General features: G+C 41.8%; 1 protein-coding gene across 6 annotated transcripts in view; it reads right to left on the reverse strand.

The window, feature by feature from the left end:
- Window positions 1-26,481, reverse strand: part of ARNTL (aryl hydrocarbon receptor nuclear translocator like) — a 95,059-nt gene that overhangs the window by 49,781 nt on the left and 18,797 nt on the right. For 3 of the 6 annotated variants that reach the window (XM_030560326.1, XM_030560325.1, XM_030560330.1), the window contains 2 exons: window positions 1,033-1,181; window positions 46-193 (listed from right to left, as the gene is read on the reverse strand). In XM_030560326.1, the coding sequence (XP_030416186.1) occupies window positions 46-185 (140 nt within the window). In that variant the 5' untranslated portion in view covers window positions 186-193; window positions 1,033-1,181. Of the gene's footprint in view, window positions 1-45; window positions 194-1,032; window positions 1,182-26,280; window positions 26,423-26,481 lie in introns of all 6 variants that reach the window. The other 3 variants (XM_030560331.1, XM_030560328.1, XM_030560329.1) reach the window with 2 other exon arrangements.

Here is a 26,481-nt window from a genome sequence, read left to right on the forward strand (position 1 = left end):
AGTATTCCTCTCAACTGAGTTAAAATTAATAGAAATCATACTTACTGATAATCAGTAGAACTTCCTTTCCTTTTCCTATTGCAATCCATTCCTGAAGTGCTAAGGGAACTAGAGATTAGGTCGGTGGGTCCTGGTGACATAAAATCACTAATTGTAGAGGAAATGTCCATCCTTTGGTCAGCCATTGGATCGTCTGGAATTACCAAAAAAAAGAAGCATATGGGTCCCTTACCTTTACATTATATTTAAAAAGAAAAAAACTACAAATTTTGTTTTAAACAAAGCAACCCCCCAAAAAAACAAAAAGTTAAGAGAATTCGCTAGAGATTAATTTACATAATTTTTGTTCATTATAAAACCAGCACACTTATGAAATTTTGAAGAGAAATTAAATTTATTTTAGTAAACAGTGTCCAACAACACAAATGATAAATATTTAATAGTTTATAACTAAGACTATTTTCTCTAAAAGTTGTATGATTTAAAGTCAAGCAATGTTTCATATTGCTGCCAGGATGTGCTGCAGACTAAGTAATATAACATGATCAATTTCTTAAAATGCTGTCTTACACTACATTGTTAACTGCAATCTGTTAAGTACAACACATAAGTAATAAGTGTGGAATACCTAGAAGTGGGGGCACGCTTAAAAAACAGATCAAAGCACCATAACAGCTATATGAGGAAAAAGAAACAAGGCAGAAGATGTGGTGGAGGATGGGTTAATTGGATAAAAGGTACTAGAGAGGGGACTACAGAAAACATAAAGGTGTAAGGTAATAAAAAAAATGGAGTGGAAAGAGAACCAACAAAAAAAAAAAACCAAAAAGCTCTGAGATGGCTTAAAAAGACTGAGCAGAGGTGGAAAAGAAATCAATTAGCCTTAATAATGTTTTAGAGTATTATAGACCAAATAACCCACTTAATTATATTTTGCAAGGAACACTGCCAGAATACTGTACGTAATAAAATATTAGATACCCAAAGTAACTACACATCATCAGCAATTAAATAACAACGGACAGTTCTTACCTTAAAACTTACCAGAAGGTAGTCTAGCTAGTCTAGCTCCAACCTAGAAGAAAAGGCCTGCCCTCAATCTGCTAGCTGATTCTGCCTCAGCAATCACCTTAAAACTTCTTTCATGCTTTGCAGTTTGTTAGTCAAGCTCTTTCAAAAACCTGAATGGGAAGAAAACAAAAAAGCCATATCACTTCTAAAATATGTCTGGTTTGTCCAACCAACCCCTTTTAAAATGAAGTTTGACAAACATGTCCTGGGAGGTGTTAGTGTGAAATAAAACAAAACAAAAAACTGCAGCCCAAGACAGCTAAATTTTAATTCTCCTTGATCAATCACAAAACTTCTGTTAATTATATAGCACGACAGGAGTACCTAGCACCTCACAACAAGAAATGTTCCTGCTCAGAGCAGCTTACAATCTACTTTGAATAGATACAGTAATATTAGTGGCTGAATTAAAAGCAGGAGCACAGCTAAAGGAGACAAGCAATCAAAAATAAATCAAAAGAAACGGGTTTCAAATGGACATATCGACTTAAACACACTTCTACCAATTTTTTGGCAGAAATTTGCCTAGTGTTTAGAGAACATCTGAGACCACTATAAGTGAAAAGACATCAGTTTTATGGTAGGCATTTGAGAGTGCTTGGTTTCTATTTAGTGTCACTGTGTTCCCATTTGTTTACTTGTACCTTTAACAGAGAAATTGTTAAACCAACTGGGAAATCAACTATTTTTTTAATACTAGGAAAACATGATCAGCTCATTGAAATTTCTCCACATAAAATACTGAATTTGACCATGTTATTTCTAAATGGAAACCTGCTCTGTGCTGTCAAACAGCTGGTCCAAGCAGAAACAGGAAATAAATGGGAGCAAGGCTTTTATTAGAGTCATGCTTAAGTTAGGGATGAGGAAGCTTGGGGCAGGAACACAGAGCCCTCCAAACATCCACAGGAATTTCCTTGGCATCTTTTAGGATAGCTACTGGTTAGGAGAGCTATGCTCCATGCTTGCTCTAGGCTGGTTGGGGACAAGTTCTGCACCATTCCGATGGCATGACTAACAGGAAACTCTTTGGACCCTGTACCAGGTACAATTATCACACCAATGCAAAGTGAGTATAACACACTACCAAATCAGAATGGTAGCACTTTGCACTAACTGTTCACTCATGTAAATACTACACAAGGTGCAATAATGAATTGAGCCCTCTAATTCCTGGCTGCCCCTCCTTCCACCGTCACCACATACAGAAAGGCTGATTTGGGCCCTTAATCTCAAATAAATAATGCAGGGACATATTTTGATCTTCATATGCTAAAATCTTGCCATAATATTCTTAATTACATGACTTGTTTTAAAAAAGGCAAAGACCATAGTAAAGTGGCATGATGAACAGAAATTACAACCATACTGAAAAGAAATACTGAGTACTGGTTAGGGAGTGGTCTACGAAATAAGGCTCTGATGCAGCAATAAGTCCTCTATGACTGCAGCATCTGGGATTAAATTGGCAAAGTTCCGTTTCACCCTTAGATAAAACAGTAAGATTCTCAAACTTTATAAATGAAGTTGTGTCAGTTATCAAACATCCTAAACTTTTCAAAACTACTTACACCAAAACAACACTAACTCCGCCCTCAAAATTAAGACTAGGCAAATAGCATACAACACATTAACATCGTTTCTCCTCACTTCTAGACAAAAAGCATCCACTGACAACTCAAACTGTTCCTGAGTTTCATACTGTGGACAGTCAAATCTTAATAGCATATTTTTGTGCCAGTAATCCAGTAACAATGCCAAATGCTAAAGAACAAAGGAGAAAAAGTTACAGAAACTGAACTGGCAGTATGGCAGATTGATGGAAGAAAATAAAAAAAAGCAGGAAACGGCCAATTATGAGATGCACCACACATCCATCATGAAGGACTGAGAATGCTTTTAGCAGAATAAAGTTATGAGAAAAATGATGACAACACGTTCATACAGGGAAGAGGATGTTTTCCCTATAGCACAATCTTTTGCCATCATTACACAAACCTATTGCTTTAAAGCAGTCCTGATAGTTTATTAACTTGTCTCTGGCAAAGACTAAAAGAAGCAAACTTCTTCATAAATGGCTTCTTTAATTATTCTGGCACGATTAAAACTTAGAAGGCTTGTTTACACATAAATGAAGGTTTGTATAGTTCTGCAGGCAGTACAAGTCTGAACAACAACATGAAACTTTACATTGACTGACTCTGGTGGGCTTCAGCATCATGTTCTGCAGCTTTATCTCAAAATTAGAAACATTAATATCAGGAGTTTTAATAATCATATAGCTCTGGTTGGCCCTGTGAGATTTTCACCTATAGAGTGCATCACTAAAAAAAATGACTGTGTTCAGTACTGATGTAATTTGCAAACATAGGTTCGATTATACTGTAACACAGTGGTCCCCAAACTGTGGGGAGCACTCCCTAAGGGGGGCCCCAGAGGAACGCTCAAGGGGGCGTGCAGCAGGGCCCAAGCCAGCCCCCACGGGGGCCAGGGAGGAAGCGCCACCCAGCCCTGCTCCGCCCCTAGCCCAGCTCCGGCCCCAGACGCAGCTCCGCTCAGCCCACAAACCACCTTCACTCCCAGCCCCAGCTCCACTCTGCCAGCTGCTCTGCTCCCAGCTCAGCTCGGACACCAGCCGCAGCTCCACTACGCCCCCTGCTCTGCCCCCAAGCCCAGTTCAGGCCCCAGCTGCAGCTCCACTCCACTCCCTGCTCTGCCCCCAGCCCAGCTTTGACCACAGCCACAACTCCACTCCACCCCTGAGCCATCCTCATTCTCCATCCGCCCTTGCTGTAACATATTTATTGGTTCTACACTTTGTGGTTGTACGGACTCATGTTAATGAGATTTTGGATATGATGTCTTACTGCAAAACTTTGTGAACTGCTCATTTACCAGATTTAAGCATATCTGAATGCTGATACAACCCAGCTGGACAGCAAATGAGAAATTATTGCTACTTAAGAAAGCATCATCACAGAAGATGAAAGCTCAGATGCTGAAGTCAGCACCAGAATAGCAAGAGCAAATAAACATCTGATGAGAAGGGACATAAATCTGAAGACTAAATTCCAACTCTTAAAAACATGCATTGGGTCTGTGTTAAATTATTGCTGTAAAACGCAGACATTCAAACAAGCAAGAATAAAGAAAAATGCTGTTATAGAAGGATTTTGAAAATATCACGTAACCAAGAAAAAAGTACTCGAGAGAACTGGAATTCAGCAAATGCAAGTCAGAGATCTTATAAAAAAAAAAAAAGATTTGATTTGCAGGGCATATTTTAGGGATTCAGTGGGTGATGTATGTGTGAGAGCCCTAGAAGGGAAAGTTGATTGCAGGCCAATGGGAGTGCGGAGCTGGTGCTTGGGGCGGGGACAACATGTGGAGCCCCGTGCCCCCCTGCCTAGGAGCTGGACCTGCTGCTGGCTGCTTCCGGGGCGCAGTATGGTGTTTGAAACAGGTAGGGACTAGCCTGCCTTAGCCAGGCAGCACAGCCAATGGGACTTTAACAGCCCAGTTGGTGGTGCTGACCAGAGCTGCTGTGACCCAGTCCCTTCCATTCCACGACCCAGTTCTGGGTCGCGACCCACAGTTTGAAAACCACTGGATTAGTCTCTTCACCTCTGCCTCTTCATCACTCTCCCATGTTTTACTTTGCCTCTCTTCTGTAGGTAACAGCTAAGCACCTAATGCTAGAAGTACCATCTCATCCAGATGGTCACTATGCTGCTTGAATACTGTGCATCTATGGCACAATCCTCCAACCTGAGATAACTCTGAGCATCACATATAGCATCTAAAATAAACCAATTTAAAAGACCTGCAGTACTTAGGAACAAAAGATTATTTTAGGAACAGCATGTTTTTATTTTGCATGAGTAAGTTTTCACATAAAAAGCTACATTCTGAAGTTCATTTCAAAATTTTATATATCTCAATGATGATAAACAATCAGTCTAGCAATTAAATATTTATTTAATTCTGCTGCTACTAAAATATTTGTAAATATATAAAAATCAAAAGCATCTACCTGAAGGATTAAAAATGTTCCTAAAGCAAACTATTTAAAAAGATCTGGGTAATTAAATGAAAAACAGAACAAAAAAACCCCACAAAAAACCTTACTGTATGGATTTATAACAAAATGTTTAACAGTCCCTCCCACAATGCTCATATCAGTCCTGAAAACCAGTCTTACATTTCAGTCTCATGTCAATTTAAACAGCCATGTTATAAATCCCTTGAAATGAGGTTTAAAATGGAAACAATGTCAACCCCACAATCAGTGCATCACTAGCATCTCCCATAATAAATTCTCAACTGCCTTGTAGTAGTCACTTGTTTATTACAATGCTTTTTAAAAAATTTGGTAAAAAGGTAGATTTAGTAACTTTTTTCAGCCTCCAGCTGCCAATTGATCAACTGCACAAAAAATTCTATAAATAATGCAACACTGCACTACTGTAACACACTATAAACACCCACAGACATAAACACAGCCAAATTCTTCCAATTATGACCCTGAGCTTGTTGCCAAGATACTTCAAAGACCTACTTGAAAGAATGCCATATAGGCCACTTCCTGATTAAACTTCCTTGTAGAAAAGAACCAAAGTATGGTGTCACTGCCCCACATTATGCATCTTTTCTCTGCAGTCTCTCTCTTTATATCTGAACGCTTCATTATTTGTCTTGTATTTTATATTCATTCCTATTAGCTGCACTGAAATTCAAGAGGCAAATCAGACACTAAAAAACAAATCCTAACTATTCATCTGTGTTTTGTTTTCTTTTCCTTTTAAGTGCCAGTTGTCACATGATTGGCTTAATCACGCAGCAAAGCTGATCACAAGTACACAAACACCTCACTGAGCAAATGAAGGTCAGAGCAAAAGTAGGTCAACTAACTCTGCCTAGGCATCCATCTGGGAGTCAAGACCTCTTTACGCAAGCACTGCCAGCTTCAGCAATGCCTAGGGCAAGATTCAACTACTGCCATCATACAACAATTATTTATTTAAAAAGAAACTTCACTCAGCCTTGTTGTGAATCACAAGCATGTAATAACAAAAATATTCTTTCACAATTACAGAATAAATTTGTGGGGACACCAGCCTTGTTTATAGAAAGTGCCTGGACCAAAAATAGCCAGATAACTACATCTATCAGGGAAATCTTCATTTCCTTTTCACAGTAATACTTCATGTCTCAGAAGTTGAAAATTGCACAGTATGGACTAGCTAAACATATAAGAATATTTTAAAAAATTGGCTTAAAGTAGACCAACTGGGTTTGATCTTGGATATTTTGTGTTTTCAATTTCAAAAAAAATCAATTTTACTTTAGAAGAAAGATGAAGACATTTCACTCACCATGACATCCTGAAATTTCGCACAGCAATAATGTCTAACTGTAAGTTGTATGACATAATGTTAATAGTTACATTTTGTATTTAACAAGTGGCACAGGTGTTAACTGGGACTAGTTTTAACAGGAATTGTAAAATCTATGCTGGCACTCTGGATTTAATATTCACTTACTTCAGTCCTTCTAAATACTCTTTTTTTGTTTGTGTGTGGGAGGGGAAATAGTACTTGGCTCTCAACATTAAACAAATAAATAAAAAGGTAGTTATACTAAGGGATTGCAGACGCTTTAAAATGCTGTGGGTCAGACTTATGTTGAATAGCACCTTATCAATTGACACTGCACCCTATGTACCAACCACAGGAGAGGGGGATGGCACAGGATCTGCTCCTGTAGCTCTGAGTTACCTAAAGGATTCCTTGTAGCTAACAGAATGATGCAAAGCTGTCCTAATGTGTGGGCACATCTGATTCACAGCATTTCTACTATAAGTAAAGGTCTGATCCAAAGCCCACTGAAGTCAACTTTTTCCATTTACTTCAACTGGTTTTGGATAAATAAACAGGATACTTCAACAGATTTTGGATCAAATCTCTTATCAAGTGAGAACGCCTTGGCTCTGATAAATCTTCTGATCTGCACATACTGAGCCATGTCGCTCCTGATCTGCTGCCAAAAGTAGAAAATCTGCTGTCTTTTGGCCATATTATACCATTTACTCTACTGGATTTGAATAACATTCAAGTTTGAAAAAAGGGGAACACTTTATGTAAGTCAACATTTAGATACAACACAGCCACTTACTTTATTTTACAGCCCTGCTCCTAGTTTTGAACACTGAGTGTTATGCTCTATGAAAATGAAATTCCCTCATTATATGTTATCAGTCACCACAAATCCATATCCCAGGAGGAAAACCTAGCTTACCTTGCTAGCTTTTGTGTGGAAGATGGAAGAGATATTTATAAATTTCATTTATATCTTGATAAAGTAGATAGGTTTCTTATGTACCAAATCCATAGAGTAATCTAATGACAATAGATGCTTCCTCAATTGAAGGAAATGAAGTTGATGCATACATTTATCTATCTATAATGATTCCAGATCTTTTTGAAAGTCAGAAACTTTAAGCCACAACTAATTGTCATGGATCTTCATTTGGCACAGGAGTTTTGGCTTTCCTTTCACATGGAGGAATAAATGATGGAGCCAAACATAACGAATGCTAGACGCTGTTGTGTATGGAAATTTGATAAGTAAGAAAATTGTGATTTTTGCAGTTCATGTCATATTAGGCTTATTCAGGAGGACTGTACAACTGTCTTACTGTAGTACTTTTGTCCAATATTACAGTATTTATTAGAGAGGTACATATCCTCTGCTCCTCTTGGACATATGCCTTGGTTTACGATATGTATCCATTTAGTATTACTTATTTGGTGGGTGTGGTTTTTTTTAAATATTGTTCTATGAAGAGATTGTATCTATGTGCTTTTTTTAAAAAATGTATTTGCCTACTTAGCTGAGTAAGGTATTCAACATTACATTTGTTTTTCATCCTCTTTATAAAGTGCAGGACTAATTTATAAGAATCTGTTCCTGCTTATACATTATTCCTGGCAAAGGATCTTTGCAGAGATAGTTTCCCATCAGTCCTTTTGAGCTACGCTGAGTATAAGTCTTCAAAATTCTGAACTTCTGTATTTCTTATTAGCCTGCATTATATATAAAACTGTACAGAAATAAAAGTAATAGATCAAAATTTTCTGTTAAAGAGGCTGATAAGATTATAACAGTTTGGGATATTTGGAATCCAAATGGCTATGTAAAACATACCCATAACTCTACCACAAATAAAAGCTTATTGTCAGAAGTGATGTGTGTGCACTCCTGCTCCTATGCCTAAAGGTGAAAAAATAAAGTATTCTATGGCACCTGGGGAAGAAGAAGATGTGACATATAATGAAGTCCTACATACTAGATTTCTAACCTTTTATTCCTCAAACACCGCCTCATTTCAATTAAAGACATATCTGGAAGAGTTGAAAATTTGACATTTACGTTTATGGTTGTGGATTCCTTTTCTGATTTGTATGATAATTCCTGGAGGCAGGTTGGAAAGCTTTCACAAAGTCTAAAAGAGCTTCCTACTCCTTCATATGAGTGAAAAGCCCTCAGTAAGTGTTCTGCTCCTACATTCTCACCACCAGCTGATCTCTGATCAAAACACCCTCTATAATATCATCCTAGTTTGTTTTAAATAAAAAAACACAGAGATACATTAGATTTTATGATCCATCAATCCTCGAGGATAAGTTATCTAAAAATGAGGTAAACGTAGAGAACAAATATTTTATTATATTCAACACTGCTGATAATCAAAAACGTGAAGGGCCATTTTTGGTATCAAAATGTACATTAAATGGATTTAAATACAAAGTTAATTCAGTTATAGATGTGACTATTAACAATCATAATCATATTCTCCTTTTCTCAGACAGTAGGCTAAAAAGCACACTCCTAATTATACTCAAAAGACGATAGGAAAAAACTCTCAATATTTAATATTTAACTGCAAATGACTGCTAATTCCAAAAGTCAGGATATTTAAGAAAAATGCCTAATCTTTTATTAGGTTTCTGTTTGTTGTCCTCAGCATTCTTCAGCATCCAGATGTAGTGGAAAATGTCCTTCTGTTAAAGATTTAATTTAAAAATATAGTGGGGCATTGGGCTTATTTGGTCAAATGACGAACATAGATAACATCAGTTATTGCTCAAAAACTAAGAACGTTATACAATGATATTGTGTTCTCCTTATTTATCAGGCAAGTAGCCTTTCATGATTTGCCAGTTTCCATATATACTGGCTATAAAAGTGCTGTAGGTAAATCATTTGAAGTCAATACCATATTCACAGTGGCACAGACAGAAAAATCTCCTTCTCAACCTTTCCCCCTAGTGTTTTAAGCAAGGCTCTTGACACATTTCTACTGTATTTCACACACTTGGTACACTACTTGGATTTCTCTGTTTCAGCAGAGGTTGCTACATAGTGCTCTTTATTAAACCCCTTCCTACTGTTTTGCATCACTACCCATTCCCTCCGGAATTTTCCTTGGATCCTTCTATTAATATTAATAGGCTTTCCTTTTAGACATTCCAAATGTACTACTTTATCTAGTGATTCTGGGTTGGCTGCCTTCTTTCCAATATTTTAAAATGGTCATGTTTAGATTGGGGCAACTGAGTTAAGGGTTCCTCACTCACTCTTTAGGAATTGGTTCTACAGCAGTGGCATCTTTTGTCCTCCTGGGGAATGCCTATAGCTGACAGTAGCTCAGACTTGGAGCACTTCTGATGAGCCATACTCCACTTATCAGCACATACATACTCCAAGGCTAATATCTTCAAATCATCAGCCACATGACATTTATTAAAGATAAATTTGGGTGTAAATTTTAAGTTATAGACAGACTGGTTATGGGAGGAGGATTCCAAAGCTAAATTGTTTTAAAATAGCAAGTGTAAGATGTTCCTTTAAGTCATCATTGGAATTGAAAACAATATTTTAAAATTGCTAGGACCTCGTTCATACATATCGAATTGAGATTGCTATTAATACAGAGAGCATAATGATACATGCACTATGAACATTTAGTGGATTTACTTAATAGATCTCTATACCATGCAAACATCCTTGACTGTTATAAAAAAAAACTTCCACACAGACAAAAATCAGAACAAAACCATAAAAGCAAAAGGAAAGGTTCTTGTACAGATCAATGCTGAGTTGGTTGAAATAATTTCTAAATCATCTCGTGTCTACTATTGCACAGGTGGTTTTACATTTTGAGAAAAATAAAAGCAGTGGAGAGGAATACAGAGAAAAATCTATATTTGATTAAATGAGTAGGGCAGACAAATTGTCAAACCTATTGTTCTCTTCCAGTGTTCCATGTCCTGTGAAGTCTGCTCCTGATGGAGCTGGGGAGTACCAGGAGGCAGTTCATGCTCCTACATAAAACTAGCATGAGAGTTTTAAGTGTCTTATTTCTGCAAGTTGCATATTTTCTTAACTAATGTTGATATCAAATTGACAGGGTCTCACTCGGTTATGAATGATTATGGTAATTAGTAGTTTCAACTTTTAGCCAAATGTTTAGTACTTATATACCACTTAACATCTTCAGAGTGCAGTACACACATTAACAAATGGAAAAACACTTCTCGTATCCTTAGAATATCAGGGTTGGAAGGGACCTCAGGAGGTCATCTAGTTCAAACCCCTGCTCAAAGCAGGACCAAGCCCCAACTAAATTATCCCAGTCAGGGCTTCATCAAGCCTGACCTTAAAAACCTCTAAGGAAGGCGATTCCATCACCTCCCTAGGTAATTCATTCCAGTGCTTCACCATCCTCCTATAGAAAAAGTTTTCCCTAATACCCAACCTAAACCTCCCCCACTGCAACTTGAGACCATTATTCCTTGTTCTGTCATCTGGTACCACTGAGAACAGACTAGATACATCCTCTTTGGAACCCGCATTCAGGTAGTTGAAAGCAGCTACACCTCTACCCCGATATAACGCCACCCAATATAACATGAATTTGGATATAACGCGGTAATGCAGCGCTCCGGGGGGGAGCGGGGGGCGAGGCTGCGCACTCCGGTGGATCAAATCAAGTTAGATATAACGCGATTTCACCCCTAATGCGGTAAGATTTTTTTGGCTCCCAAGGACAGCGTTATATCGAGGTAGAGGGGTACCAAATCCCCCCTCATTCTTCCCTTCTGCAGACTAAACAATCCCAGTTCCTTCAGCCTCTCCTCATATGTCATATGCTCCAGCCCTCTAATCATTATTGTTGCCCTCCGCTGGACTCTTTCCAATTTCTCCACATCCTCCTTGTAATGTGAGGCCCAAAACTGGACACAGTACTCCAGATGAGGCCTCATCAATGCCGAATAGAGGGGAATGATCACGTCCCTCGATCTGCTGGCAATGTCCCTACTTATACAGCCCAAAATGCCGTTAGCCTTCTTGGCAACAAGGGAACACTGTTGATTTGTAACCAGCTTCTCGTCCACTGTAACTCCTAGGTCCTTTTCTGCAGAACTGCTGCCTAGCCATTCGGTCTCTAGTCTGTAGCAGTGCATGGGATTTTTCTGTTCTAAGTGCAGGACTCTGCACTTGTCCTTGTTGAACCTCATCAGATTTTTTTTGGTCCAATCCTCTAATTTGTCTAGGTCCCTCTGTATCCTATCCCTACCCTCCAGCATATCTACCACTCCTCCCAGTTTAGTGTCATCTGCAAACTTGCTGAGGGTGCAGTCCACACCATCCTCCAGATCATGAATGAAGATATTGAACAAAACCAAACCCAGGACTTACTCTTGGGGTACTCCGCTTCATAACGGCTGCAAACTAGACATGGAGCCATTGATCACTACTCTTTGAGCCCGACAATCCAGCCAGCTTTCTATCCACCTTATAGTCCATTCATCCAACCCATACTTCTTTAACTTGCCGGCAAGAATACTGTGGGACACCGTATCAAAGCTTTGGCAAAGTCAAGGAATAACACGGCCACTGCTTTACCCTCATCCATAGAACCAGTTATCTCATCATAGAAGGCAATTAGGTTAGTCAGGCATGACTTGCCCTTGTTGAATCCATGCTGACTGTTCCTGATCACTTTCCTCTCCTCTAAGTGCATCAGAACTGATTCTTTGAGGACCTGCTCCATGATTTTTTCAGGGACTGAGGTGAGACTGTCTGGCCTGTAGTTCTCCAGATCCTCCTCCTTCTCTTTTTTAAGGATGGGCACTACATTAGCCTTTTTCAAATCATCCGGAACCTTCCGTGATCGCCATGAGTTTTCAAAGATAATGGCCAATGGCTCTGCAATCACATCCGCTAACTCCTTTAGCGCCCTCGGATGCAGCACATCCGGCCCCATGGACTTGTGCTCATCCAGCTTTTCTAAATTTTATATGTATTCAACGCAAACACTAGTAAAAAAGTGAGCTCACAGGTCTAGCTTTCCTTTTCTCTCCTACGCTGAACACTATCCTACAGTGCAGCACCACTTACTCTTCCACCCAACCAAAAAAAAAATTTTTTTATTAAGCATCTGATCTTCAATATTGCAAAAAGGAAACTGTATATTCAAAGAAGAAAGGAGCAAAATAAAACTAACAAGAACTAGATTTTGTAACTTCTTGAGTGCTCACTAAGCATTATTGACATTCCGAGCTGAGAAAATACTGTGTTTTCCAACAGTGTCAAACATATGACATGAAACTAGTAGGAGTCAGGCCTGTGTCTCTTGACTAGACATTCTAAAGAGAAATATTACATCTTTATTGGAAATAGGTATTTGGATTACCTTTCCATCTATAATGAGAAAAACCCTACAGTTTTAGAGTCCTAAATATCAAATTCCCAAAAATAAAACTGAAAGTTGAACGGCACCTCTATGTTTTCTTGGTTACTCGGATGACTATTCCCCTATTTTCCTCTGGTGCAGTTTGACTAAGGGTTGAAAAGTTGTCCTATGGCTCATAAGTGTTCAGGAATTGAATATATTATTACTAATGCAAAACATAACATAGATATGAAATCGTGACCTATTCAAACAATTAAGCATGTGATTTCCTACCTACAAATGGAAAAACATGATGATTAACTAATGTGACATTTGCTGCCATCACATTGTTCATTTTTCTTGTATGCATCCCTTTTCTCTTCCCTGTGTCAGTCTTGTCTATTTACACTGTATACTCTTTGGGGCAGGGAATGTGTTCTACTCTTTGTATGATGACTAGCCCAATGGGGTCCCAGTCTCATCTAGTCCCTAGGCACTTCTGTAATAAACATGATTAATAATAACTAGTGGGACCAGAACATCACAAGAGAACAAAATCTGAGAGAGAGAAAACGTCAAACTTAAATTTTGGGACTTTTTGTCTTTAATTATCCACTTTAATCAAATGCCTGAAACTCTGTAAGGGAAATTTTCTTTGAATAAATTACAAGAATCACTAGATCTGAACTGCATATAGATAACTCGAGTGGGATTACAACTCTGTTGCATGGAAGTGAAAGGCAGGTACTGAGGAAGGCTGAAGAAAACCATACTGACATTTGCAATTCTTGTTATCTCCATCAGCTGCTCCATATAAAGTGGCAGGACAAGACCAGAAACAAGGATATTCATAGCTGAAACCAGCAACCACCTCCATCAGCATGGTTTACTTTCACTGGCTTTCTTGGTATGGACATATAATAAATAAGAATGAGACACCAACAAATCCCAAAGCATGTATACCAATTAATGCTACTACTACTTGGCCAGTGATCACATGGGTGCCAAAAGCTTTGATGGCCGATATGAGTGCCAGTGACAGACATAAACTGAATATACAATCAGACCACCTTAAGCACCTTGCCAGAGATTGATCCGCGTGGTGCTCAATTTGCCATGAGGCAATCTCTCTTTGGACTCTGCCATGATAATGATGATAAGGATTGCTTCAGAGGCTGGATTAGACAAATACAAGACAAGTTTGAGGAATGTAGTAATATTACTACTTTTACACTTACAAAGTGCCCTGTATTCAAGAATCACAAAAGCAACTTAAACACTAGTGAGTAGATTTTCAACATTCTGTATGGGAGGCATTTCCCCATTTTACAAATAGAGAAACTGAGGAAGAGGTGAAGTGACTTGCTAAAAATCACACAGTAAATGTGTGACCAGCAAACACTTCAGCAGGCAAACAGGGGCAGCTAATGGAGGACTAATTTACACAGGGATATTTATGCAAGCACAAATGGGAAAGGAATAAGCATACCCAATCACTAATCACAGAATCATAGAGGTGTAGGGCTGGAAGGGACCTTGGGAGATCATCAAGTCCCAGCCCACTGCAAGCTTTTCCTAGTATTTAACCTACACATCTCCCTTGCTGCAGATTAAGCCCATTACTTCTTACCCTGCCTTCACTGGACATGGGAAACAACTGATCTCAGGCCTCTTTATAACAGCCCGTAACATATATGAAGACATATGTCTCCACTCACTCTTAGTTTCTCAACATGCCCAGTTTTTAAAAAAAAAAAAAAACTTTTCTCAGAGGTCGTTTTCTAAATATTTTATCATTTTTGTTGCTCTCCTCTGGCTTTTCACCAATTTATCCATATCTTTCTCAAATTGTGGTTTCCAGAACTGGACACAGTACTCCAGCTGAAGCCTCACCAGTTTCAAGTAGAGTGGGACAACTAACTCTCATGTAATATACTCCTGAATAATTTTAGCCTTTTTGTGACTGAATCTCACTGTTGACTGATATTACATTTATGATCCCTGGTAACCCTCCAGATCTTTTTTACCAGCAAAACTGTCTCGCCCAGGGATCTCAAAATCAAATGACCATGAGGGCCACATGAGGACTAGTACATTGGCTTGAGGGCCGCATCACTGACACACACACACACCCCTGCTGCCCCCACCTCCACTCCACTCATTCCATGAGGCCCACCCCTTTCCCGCTCCCATTCCAACTCCTTCCCCAAATTCCCGCCCCACCCCACTTCTCCACCTCCTCCCCTGAGCGCACGGCTCCCTGCACCTCCCCTCCCGGAAAGCGCTAAGCGCCACTAAACAGCTGTTTGGTGGTGGAAAGCGCCTAGAGGTAGCCAGGGGAGTGGAGACGTGGCATGCTGGGGAGGGGCGGTGGGTGAGGGGAGCTTGGCAGCCGCACAAAATAACTCAGGGAGGGGCGGGGGAAATGGGGATCTTGGCAGGCCACAGCAAATAACTCCGCGGGCCACATGTTTGAGGCCCCTGGTCTAGCCAGTTTTTCATTTTGTAGTTGTGCATTTGATTTTTCTTCCTTAGTACTTGGCAGTTGTCTTTACTGAACTTCATATTCTTGATTTCAGACAAATTCTCCAATTTGTCACGGTCATTATGAATTCTAATTCTGTCTCCAAAGTGCTTGCATCCCTTCCCAGCTTGGTGGCATCCACAGATTTTACAAGCATACTTTCCACTCCATTATCGAAGTCATTAATGAAAGTATTGACTATTACTGGACCCAGGACAGACCCCGCAGGACCCCACTAGTTACGTCCTCCCAGTTTCACAACAAACTGTTGATAACTACTCTTTGAGTATGATCTTTCAAGCAGTTTTGTACCCATATTCGAGATGAAATTACTATAATACATTTCCCTACTTTGCTTATGAGAATATCAGAAGGGATCATGTCAAAAGCCTTTCTAAAATCAAGATATAGTATGTCTACAACTTACTGCCTATCCACTTCTTTCTACAATCAAAGAAGGAAAATAGGTTGGTTTGACATGATTTGTTCTTGACAAATCCGTGCTGGCTATTACTTATAACTCCATTATCCTCTAGGTGCTTACAAACTGATTGTTTAATAATATGTTCCAGTATTTTCCCAGGTATCAAAGTTAGGCTGACTAGTCTATAATTCCCTGGATCCTCTTTGTTACTCTTCTTAAAGATGGGTACTATGTTTGCCCTTCTCCATTCCTCTAGGACATCACCCATCCATCATAAGTCCTAAAAGATAATTGCTAATGGTTCGGAGATTGCTTCAACTAGTTCCTGAAGTATCTTAGGCCCTGATGACTTTAATACATCCAACTTATTTAAGTATTCTTTAACCTGTTTTCCCCATTCTGGCTTGCCTTCTTTCCCTCTGATTGTTAATATTAATTGTGTTGAGAATCTCATCACAATTTCCTTTTTTAGTGAAGAAGGAAGTAAGTAAAATAGGCATTCAATACCGCAGCCTTCTTCAGGTCATTCATTATTAGCTCTCCTTCCCCTAAGAGGCAAACACCTTCCTTCATCTTTCTCTTGCTCCAAATGTATTTAAAGAAACCCCTTATTACCTTTTATGTCCCTTGCTAGGTGTAACTCATTGTGTGCCTTACCCTTTCTGATTTTATTCCTACATGCTTGTGCTATTCTTTTGTACTGAGCCTTAGTGAACTATCCATGTTTCCAATTTTTGTAGTATTCCTTTTTGACTTTCAGGTCATGAAAGAAATCTCAATGGAGTCACACTGGCCCCTTGCAGTTTTCTTATATTTTCTTCACTTCAACATCGTTAACTGTTGCACCTTTAATATTGTCTCTCTGAGAAACTGCCAGCTCTCCTGAACTCTTTTTCCTTAGATTTTCTTCCCATGGGACCCATCAGTTAACCCAGAAAACTGAAGTCCATTTTTTTGATGTCTATTGGCCTTATTCTGCTGCTCGCACCTTTCATTCCTTAGAATCATGAAATTATCATTTCATTCTCTCTTTCACCCAAATTACCTTCCTCTTTCGGAATCAAGTCCTCCCTATTGATCAGAATCAATTCTAAAAAATTTATTGGAAATTTTATGTTTTGCCTTATATTTATCCAGACATCTCCTGAAAAGTAAAAGTCCTGCATTACCAGGTCTTGTGTTTCTCTTTGTTCTAGAAATGACTCACCCACCTCCTTTTTCCTTATTTGGTGGGCTATAATGGACCCCCACTATAATGTCACCTCTATTTTTACCCCTTTTATATCTTTATCCAGAGACTTTCAACTAGTGTGCCTCTTGCCTCCTTCTGGACCTCATAACTAAGGCTACATTTTAGTCACAAGTATTTTTAGTAAAAGTCATGGACAGGTCACAGGCAGTAAACAAAAATTCACAACCTGTGACCCGTCCATGACTTCTACTATATACTAAAATGGGGGAGGCAGCTCAAGGGAGAGGCCCCTGGGGGTGCTGCAGGTGCTGGGGGAGGTGGCCGGGGGGGGCGCTGCAGTACTGGGGGGCACCACGGATGCTGGTGGGGCAGGTGCTGGGGGGAATGTGGGCCAGCCTGAGCGTTGGGCAGGGGCGCATGGCCCAGGGGAATGGCAGGGGCGGGGCGCACAGCCCGGAGGGCACTCTGGGTGCTGGTGGCACAGCCCCTAGCACAATCACAGGTGCTGACGGATGGATTGGGGGGGAGGGACTGGGGAGATTCCCTAGCCAGCTCCTATGAATTGGCAACCCCAGCTACTAGCTCCACATGGTGCCTCTGCTCCGCCCCAAGCCCCCGTTCTGCAGCTCCCATTGGCTGGGAACTGAAGACAATGGGAGCTGTGGAGGCAGTGCCTGAGGGCAAAGGCAGCACATGGAGCTAGGAGCTGAGAAAAGGGAGTTGCTGTCACGCTTCCAGGGAGCCCCCCCCCCAATAAGTACTGCCCTGCACCTCAATCCCCAGCCCTGAGCCCCCCAAACTTCTGCTGCTAGGGGGTAGGAGAGCTCAAGACTGCCCCAGCAGCAGCGAGTGCAACTGGCCCAGGGGCTGCCGGAGCTGCTCAGGCAGCTCCCAGGCCAGCCACACCAGGCTGCTGCAGAAGTCTCAGAATCCATGACTTCCATCACAAACACAGAGTCTTACTCGTAAGAAGTGTATATATTCTTGATGTATAATGCAGCATCTCCTCCTCTTTTTTCTTGTGTTCTTCCCTTCTCTATCAGTGTTCCATGATAAGATTTATCCCACCAAGTCTCTGTGATACCAATTAAGTCATACTTTATCTTACATATTATAATGACCGAGAGTTATGCAGATCAAAGGGCAGTCCCGATTAGTGATCAGCGTTCATGCAAGGAGTCCAATCATCATCAGACCTAATCTACGGAGGCAAGGCAGCTGGCAGGGTCAGGGTGGGGCAGCAAGGCAGCATAGGTGAGGCAGCAGGGCAGGCTCAGATGCGGGGGTACGGCCAGGTCAAACAAGGCAGTAAGGTAGGGTCAGGTGAGTCTGAGTAGCAACCAGCAGGCAATGGCTTGTTGCTCGGGCAAGGCCAGAAGAGAGAAACAGTTTGTTTATGTTTGGATTCTCTCAGAGACCTTTTTTCATTTAGTTTCCCCAGAACTCAGTTTGACTCGAGCCATTGTCACTCAGGTAACTTTACTTGCCATACAGCAGTCCTACACTGATTTAGATTCAAATGGAGCGGTGATGGATGCAGAATACATCACAGTTCCAAAGTTACACAGAAACCCTCTCCCTTTATATACACATTACATATTTAATTGCATTTACTATACATTGCATCAAACACATTTGTCTTGGCTACTTTGCAGTAATGCCTGTGCAGAATGCACTGTCCACAGTTAAACTTCCTCTTTACATTTCTAACTTATTTTGTCCCTTGTTATCTAGTTCATAGTAAATAAGGCCCTGGGTGTTCTCCTTCTTTTCTTAGTTGGCTCACGCATTCTGGTTTTTTAGCCTACTGACCTATTTACTTATCTTATTTAGCACAAACATCCTGTTTTCAGCCTATGATTCATGTACCTCCCTAATCCTAACTTTCAAAGAATGAGGCCTCCTCCCCTGTGTTACTCACTCATGTCAGGCCAGGCCTCAGCTACAACCTATTGTCACCAGCCACTCAGGGTCAAGACTGTATGGCCAAATCAGGAAGCAGGTCATAGAACCCTGGAAGCTGGCCCACCCAAGTCTCTGAATTCTCTGGTAACAACCCACTGTGTCAGCATGACAGCCAGCGCTATTTCCTGAAAACCCAATGGGCCTAAGTTAGGAACCAGGGTCTTGACATCACACCCTCCCACTTGGTGCAACTTCACACCAGAGGTCCAGGCTTTTCCGGGTGTATCTTTTTTTATTTTTAGGGGTATGTACATGGTATCTGGTTCCCAGCTCCGCTTCTTAGGGACAATCAATAAAATACCACAACTTTCCTTTGCATATCTTGGAGTCCACAGCTCATGAACTAGATACTCTTTTTGTCCTGAATCTGAATTGGTGTGAAAGGAGGTTGTTTTTGGTTGGGGGAGGGATTGTGAGAGAAGGAAGCATGAAATACAGAATGCAGCTTTAAGGTTAGGGAAAGCTGAAGCTCAAAGATTACTAGGTTGATTTGTCTGCAGATCCGGTAAGGACCTACATATTCGTGGTCCAGGTTGTGGGCCGGTTAGTCTGTTTTGAAGTTTTGGCCACACCTTCTGCCACACGGTGTAAAATGGGACCTTCCTGGTGGGGCAATAAGCATAATGCTGGTACATCACTTGGGCCACATCAAAGTGTCACTTTGGCTTCTCTTGAGAGTTTGTGGGGTGTCACATATAAGATCTGAGGCTGCCGGGAGGAAGTGCAGAATGGAAACAATGTTGAAAATCGTAGTTAGAAAAAAAAACCTGGCTCACCTGAGTCAAGGCACGGTCAGCATTATTATATGTGAATTCTGTACATGGAATCAGTAAGGCCTAGTCATTTTGGTGGAAAAATACGAAGCACTGTAAGTACTGTTCCAGTATTAGATTCCCTCTTTCTGATTAGCTATCAGTTTGCAGATAATAGGTGGCTGAGGTATGAAGATGCACCACTAATAAGTTGAATACTGCCCTTCAAAACCAATAGACAAACTGGGGTCCCCCATCAAAAGTAATGTGGTCTGCGCAGCCATGCAGGTGGAAAACGTGGGAGATAAAAGTTAGTGTCCTCAGCAGTGGGGAGCTGGGCACAGTTGTAAGAGCAGCAGGACTTGAACCTAGGCCTTCAGGACCAACATCCCCATTCTGCCATCCATTGGCAGCTGCAGCCTAGCCACTCCCCGTGACCCCCAATCTGTAGAGCCTGCATGCCACAGGAAGTTCTGCCTTGAATGATCTGACTGACAGTTGTCTAAGTGATTCCTGTTACAATCAAGGAACCAATATAAGCAGGGTGGTCTGCATAGCAATTAAATGGGCAACGGGCTGCGACTCAGACAAGGCCTGAAGGGAAGCAGTACATTTAAACATAGTCACTAGCCATCAGGATCAAGACTGTGGGGGCCCATCAGGAAGCAGATCATGGACCCCTCGAAGCTGGCCCCCTCAAGCCTGTGAATTCCCCGGTAACCCAAAAAGTGAGTACGGCATGACAGCCAAGGTTGCGTCCTAAAAAACCCAGCAGGCCTGGCTTCAAGAACAGGGTTCTGATATTTATTAATACTTCCAGTTCTCCCTGTTTATTCTCATACTCTTTGGATTTATGTACAGACATTTAAGATATTGAGTAGATTCCCCTGTTATCGCTCTTGTTGCTCCTATGACTCTAGTATGCTTTTCCATTTCTCTCCCCTTTAGTGCTCTGTTAAATTTTTTTTTTTTTTTTTTTTTTTTTTTATTAAAAACACACCCACACAACACACACCCACACACATCTACCTGTGCGGTTTTGTCACCTGCCCTTTTGAACCTAGTTTAAAACCCTCCTCCCAAGGTTCGTGAGCTGGTGTGTGAAGATGTTCTCCCCCTTCTTTGTCAGGTGGGTCTCATCTCTTCCTTCCCAGCATAGCATCCTATGATTGATGAAGGCAAAGGCCTATGATCAACACCATCTGTGCACGCATGCTTTCACCTCCAGAATGCATGGGTCCCTGCCTGGGTGCTTATTCTCAACCGGGAGCAGGGCCAGTGCAAGGATATTTTGCGCCCTAGGCGAAACTTCCATTTTGTCCCCCCCCACCCCAAAAAAATCACATACATTATACACAATACACGGTCACAGAGTAACATGTTATAATGTAGAATTTATGTTTCCGCGTTTTAAGTTTAACAAATTTAGAAACAAGTTCCTCCAAGTCAATGCTGTGAGCAATGTCATGTTCTAGTGACAAGGTAGATAGCCCAAGGCTTTGTGGCAACATTGATGTTCGCATGTATGTTTTTATCAACTTGAGCTTCAAGAAGCTTCGCTAACCACTAGCCACAGAAACTGGGAGAGTCAAGAGGATGCGAAGAGCGATAACTGTGTTAGGGACACTCTGTCAGCTGGGGGGCAGGGCTATGGGGAGGATGGGGTCAGGGGGGTTCCAGCTCAGAGAGACTGGGCTTAGAGCTGGGAGTCAGGGCTGTGGGAGGGATGGGGTGAGGGGGTTTCCAGCTCAGAGGGACTGGGCTCGGAGCTGGGGGGGTCAGGGGGATGCCTGGGGGCACTGGGGCAGCTCAACTCTGCAGGCTGCTGTTCTCTCCAGCCATAAGGGGAGCAGCAGCAGGGACCAGCCAGCATGAGCATCGGGGTCCTCTTTCTTCCTCCATTCCACCAGACCACCGCTGAGGCTCTTTTCTTCTCCATGCCCCTCACTGGGGCTGAGCCAGGGGGCAGCCCCCGCTTTCCTCCAGAAGCCCTGGTGTCGCACTGCCCTTGCACGGCTCCTGCCACGTGCCCTAAGCAGAGCTGTGCAGCTCTGCCCAGCCGCCAGCGCCCCTGCCAGCAACGAGAAAAATGGCACAGGCTGGAGCCCCTGCTCTGAGAGGGAGAGGGATTCTGAGCCTCTGCCTGCAGCCTAGGGATTCCCCTGGGTCAGCGCACCACGGGCAGCCTGAACCTCTGGGCTGCCGCGGTGGCGCGCTGACCCGGGGGATGCCCTGGGCTGCCGGCTGCCGCGGCAGCGCCCTGACCCGGGGGGGGGGGCCTGGGCTGCCAGCAGCTGCTGCCGCCGGCAGCTCAAACTCCCTCTCTGTCCCAGCAGTAGTGGCTGCTCAACCATTTAAAAAAATTGGGGGGGCATCGCTTTTTGGCACCCCCAAATCTTGGCACCCTAGGCAACTGCCTAGTCCGCCTAAATGGTTGAACCGGCCCTGACCGGGAGGATTGATGGACTACAACCTTCACCCTTTCTCCCAGAGCCCTCCTGTCACCACTGATCTGATCAGGATCATCTGCTCAGGATGATACACTATTATTTGTACCCAGGATGAGCAACAGGGGTAGCAGTCAGAAGGACAAACGAGCTTTGGCAACCTCTTGTAATGTCTTGGATGCAGGCTCCAGGCAGACAGCACAGTTCCTAGTACATCATGTCGAGGTCAGCAAATGAATGCCTCTGTCTAGAGCCCCGCGCAAATACGAATTTTGTATCTGCATCCAATCCACAAAAATGGTCCACGGATATCTGCAGATTTGCAGGGCTCTCCGTTCGTCCTGCTCAAAAAGTAGTCCCTGACCACTTCTATCTTACGTCTCATCCTCATGTATAGCCTTGGGGGGCAGGTGGCTCCTCTCCTCCTGTTGCCAATACAGCATACCTCTTACTACTTTCATCTTTCCATACATCACTATTGTAATGGGATGTGTTTCATGGAACTGTCTAAAGGTAGAGTACATATGAAAATTTGTGAACTGCTACTTTAAAATATGCTTACTATTCTTTTATGACTTCACCTTAACAAAATATCAGCTAAACATATAAATCCCCAATGCACACAATCAATCATCAGGCAAACAAGAGCTTAAGTGAACAGATGAGCATTGCCTAATATCTGGACAAATTTGGATTTGATGAATCCACCATTCTATAGTCTTAATAATAATGAGAAAAACTGCATTGCGACTGCTCTCTCCTCACTTTTTCAGTATATTTAGAAGATTACAAAAAGGCAAGCAAAAAGCAGTGGAAAAAACTATACAAGGAAACAAGAATTGAGATCCACAGATAGTAAATGACTGCACCTGCTGAGAGCGGAAGAGGATGGATTAGATCAGCCAGAGAAAAGATTTTTAGGAGTACCTTTTGGAAAAATGTGTAAAAAATACATTTACAGAATAAATAACCATTTAAGAGAAGCTTGCTGTATACTATTGCCATCAAGCAACATATCCAGCCAATTTACATCCTGGAGAGACGAATCTGCATTTGAAGGTAGAGAGGTACGGCATCCCACTGAAAACCAACATTAAATTTGACTTGTGGAGGGAAATTATAAAATTAGTTTCCTTCTCTGCAATTTTTCTTCACTGAATAGGAATCTGCTGCTCCATCAAGCTTGGAACCACTGGTTTTATTCCTGCCTTTTCCAAAGTCTTTAAGGCTAGCAAGAAGTTCCTCTCTTCCCTCCCAACCCTCCCTTGCAGTGTGCTTGTCAGTGCCCTATGCAGGCATGGCCCGTGAACTGCACTGATACTGCTCTCAAGCCATGTTGCCAGAAATAATGAGAAAAAACAAAAAGATTAAATTTTAAGACAACAGGTTGAAAACCTCCATCCCCCTTTCCTCCTTCAGGATGAGAAAAGTATGAAATAAAGGCAGATATACTATCTGTCTCTGTGACAAGAAGTCTCAGTTACCAGAAGTTCAGAAGTTGCTGAACATAAATGCTCTGTGAGGACCCAGGATTATTCTCATTAGAGAAGACAAAAAATTATGAATAAAACGTATATTAGTCTGTCATGGGAATTCACTGATCCGTTATGCTTGGAATTACTGGGAGTTAGCAAGCCATAAGGTATATCCAACTGGGAGACAAAAGAGAAAATGCCTTAATAAGTGGAAAGAGGATCTCCACAGATGACCTACAATGAACAAATGAAGGATTTTACATCTGAAAGCCACCTCAGATGAAGAAAATTACATGAGTTTTGTATGACTACACGAATAAAAGTGTATGGAAGTCTCAGTAGCTGCCCAGCAAATCTCATCTGAAGAGACATGGTATTTTTTCCACTCACAAAATGGTGGTAACTCTGCTGGGGTTATACCTTCAGGAGACTCATTTAGATGCCTTGTTAGCTTGGAAAACAGACAATCCATCTAGAAATGACTCTGCATCACTTACTAAGTCTCTAATAAAATACCCTAGAACATCTGGCTTCCTCACTTTTCGGTTCTATGTAAGTAAAGTTGTATTGCCCTGCTTGTCTCTGAAATGTGCAACTGTTTGTCCTAAATTATATCATGGCCTCGAAAGAAACAAGATAGTTGATTGGTTTAAGTGGAAGGCACAATTTTTCTTTCCATTCTCTGACTTTAATTAACCTTATTTGGAAAATAAATTGAAGATAAGGCTCCAAAGTTTGTTAAACCTTCAAGTCTATGTGACAGCAAGAAAGGAAAGTAAACTTTCAGGTCAGGAAATACAAGGACATTTCTCACAGTGGCTCAAAAAAGGGTTTGGTAAAAGATGTCACTGTTCCACTTGGCAAAGGGCAGTCTTTATACCAATGTTGTTTTCAGAAAATGGGGCATATAGATAAAGCAACAAACTAGAACCGGGAAGACAAGACATCTTGCTCAAGGCTAAGAATTATTCTCTGAAGAAACTAGAGCTCAGAATCTAACGGGGAAAGAAAAAAAAATTAAACCGTCTAGAAGGAAGTTCAGAACACAGACACAGGTCCTCCAAATTCCCCTGTAAGATCAGTTGACGGAATTGTTTCTGGATAATGTCCACTTTTATAAAAGTGGTCATTCTGACAGTAACCATCTAAGAGATATGGTTGTTCAGAACTGGAAGTATCAAGTGACCTTGATGAATGAGGTCCTGAGAAATTGGCAGTACCCACATCTGACATACTTCCTGGCCCCAGATGCACATGTAAAGTAAGACTTAAAGTTCAATCCTAGCTGATCTTTCTGGCCACCCTAACTATAAGGAGATAAAGAATGGAAAAGCATCTCTCTATAGATTTAGACAGAGAAACGACAGAGTGTCCATTCTTCAGGCCTGTGAGTGCCAATGCCAGGACAAGGACTTGGTAATCTTGTTGGTGGATTTACGGAAGGACCAACAATGGAATCTGATTTATACCCTCAGGTCTTTACTTACTTTCTCCCACATCTGGCTTCAATGTTAGGCCAGTTGGCCTGACTGATGGTCTTGCCAAGGACAAACGTTAGAATCTTCTGCACTTGAAACACTGTCCCCTGGTTTTCATTTTTTGGTCCATCTTGGTGGCTGAGCTAATCCATGGTGGTTGCTATAGCTCTCCATATGAATGATTGCAGTTCCCAGAGGGACCCTAAGAAGAAGGCTGACAGCTCATGAGGTTGATGTTGATCTGGAATTCCAAAGGACACCACCTGTCCTGAGCCATGTAAGGCCCATGTGTCCATCCCATCAACCATGCAAACCTGACAAAGTTTTTCCCACAAAGAGATAATACGGTGATTGCCACCAGTAAAGTAACAACTGGACATATGGAGGGACTGTCAATAGGAAGTCCATATCATAAGTTTAATAGCTGCAACAAGTGAAATTTTAACAAGTGAAATTACCAAATTTAAGATGACTTGTTACTGATGAACCAGTTTGTATCAGGGATGGACCACCTGAAGTCAATTTTCTTCAAGATGGCAAAGGTGAGGTTGAACTGGCTAAGCTATTTTAATGAATGGAGTGAATCAATTCAACCAAGACCTTCATGTTTGTCTTCATTAAGAAAGAGGCAATCTAAACCATCTGATTTAAAGCAGGAGCAAAGTTACCCTTTAACTAAGGCTATATTGCCAGGCAAGAGGAGTCTCCAGTCATCTTGCTCCCCTTGGGATTCACTTCCTGTCAGAGACCAGCTGCAAAAAGATGGAGAAGTTGGTTAAAAGACAAAAATAAATAAATAACCCGGAGATAGAGCCCTCAGACAGCTGCTGAGAAAACTTGAGGAAAAGGAAAAAATGGGGGCACCAGGCAACATCAGTATGGTTCACCAGGTGTGCCCTACAGGCAGATAGTATTTCCGACGTAAATTAATTGAATGTCTTGTATGAGTAACTTGGAATGGGGGGAGGGGAAAAAGAAAAGAGAAACCATAGTAATTTCAAGCCTGATGCAGCAGATTCTCTGGATTAGGGTTGTCAACTGTCTAATCACACAAACCCAGACACCCTTGCCCCACCTCTTCCCCTTTTCCAAGGCCCCGCCTGCACTCACTCCATCCCCCCTCCCTCCATCACTTGGTCTCCCGCATCCTCACTCACTTTCACCAGGCTGGGGCAGGGATTGAGGTGCGGGCTCCAGCCAGACAATGCTTACCTTGGGCAGCTCCTGAGAAGCAGCCAGTACATCTGGCTCCTAGGCTAAGGAGCAGCCAGGTGGCTCCGCGCACTGCACCTGCCTGCAGGCACTGCCCCCACAACTCCCATTAGTCCCAGTGCACCACCGGACTTTTAGCGGCCTAAAAAAAAATCTACCAGATTGGCTTCAGCAGCCTCTGGGAGATGAAGCCTGATTCCT

The sequence above is a fragment of the Gopherus evgoodei genome, chromosome 4 (assembly GCF_007399415.2).
Source record: "Gopherus evgoodei ecotype Sinaloan lineage chromosome 4, rGopEvg1_v1.p, whole genome shotgun sequence".
Taxonomy (NCBI): Eukaryota; Metazoa; Chordata; order Testudines; family Testudinidae; genus Gopherus; species Gopherus evgoodei.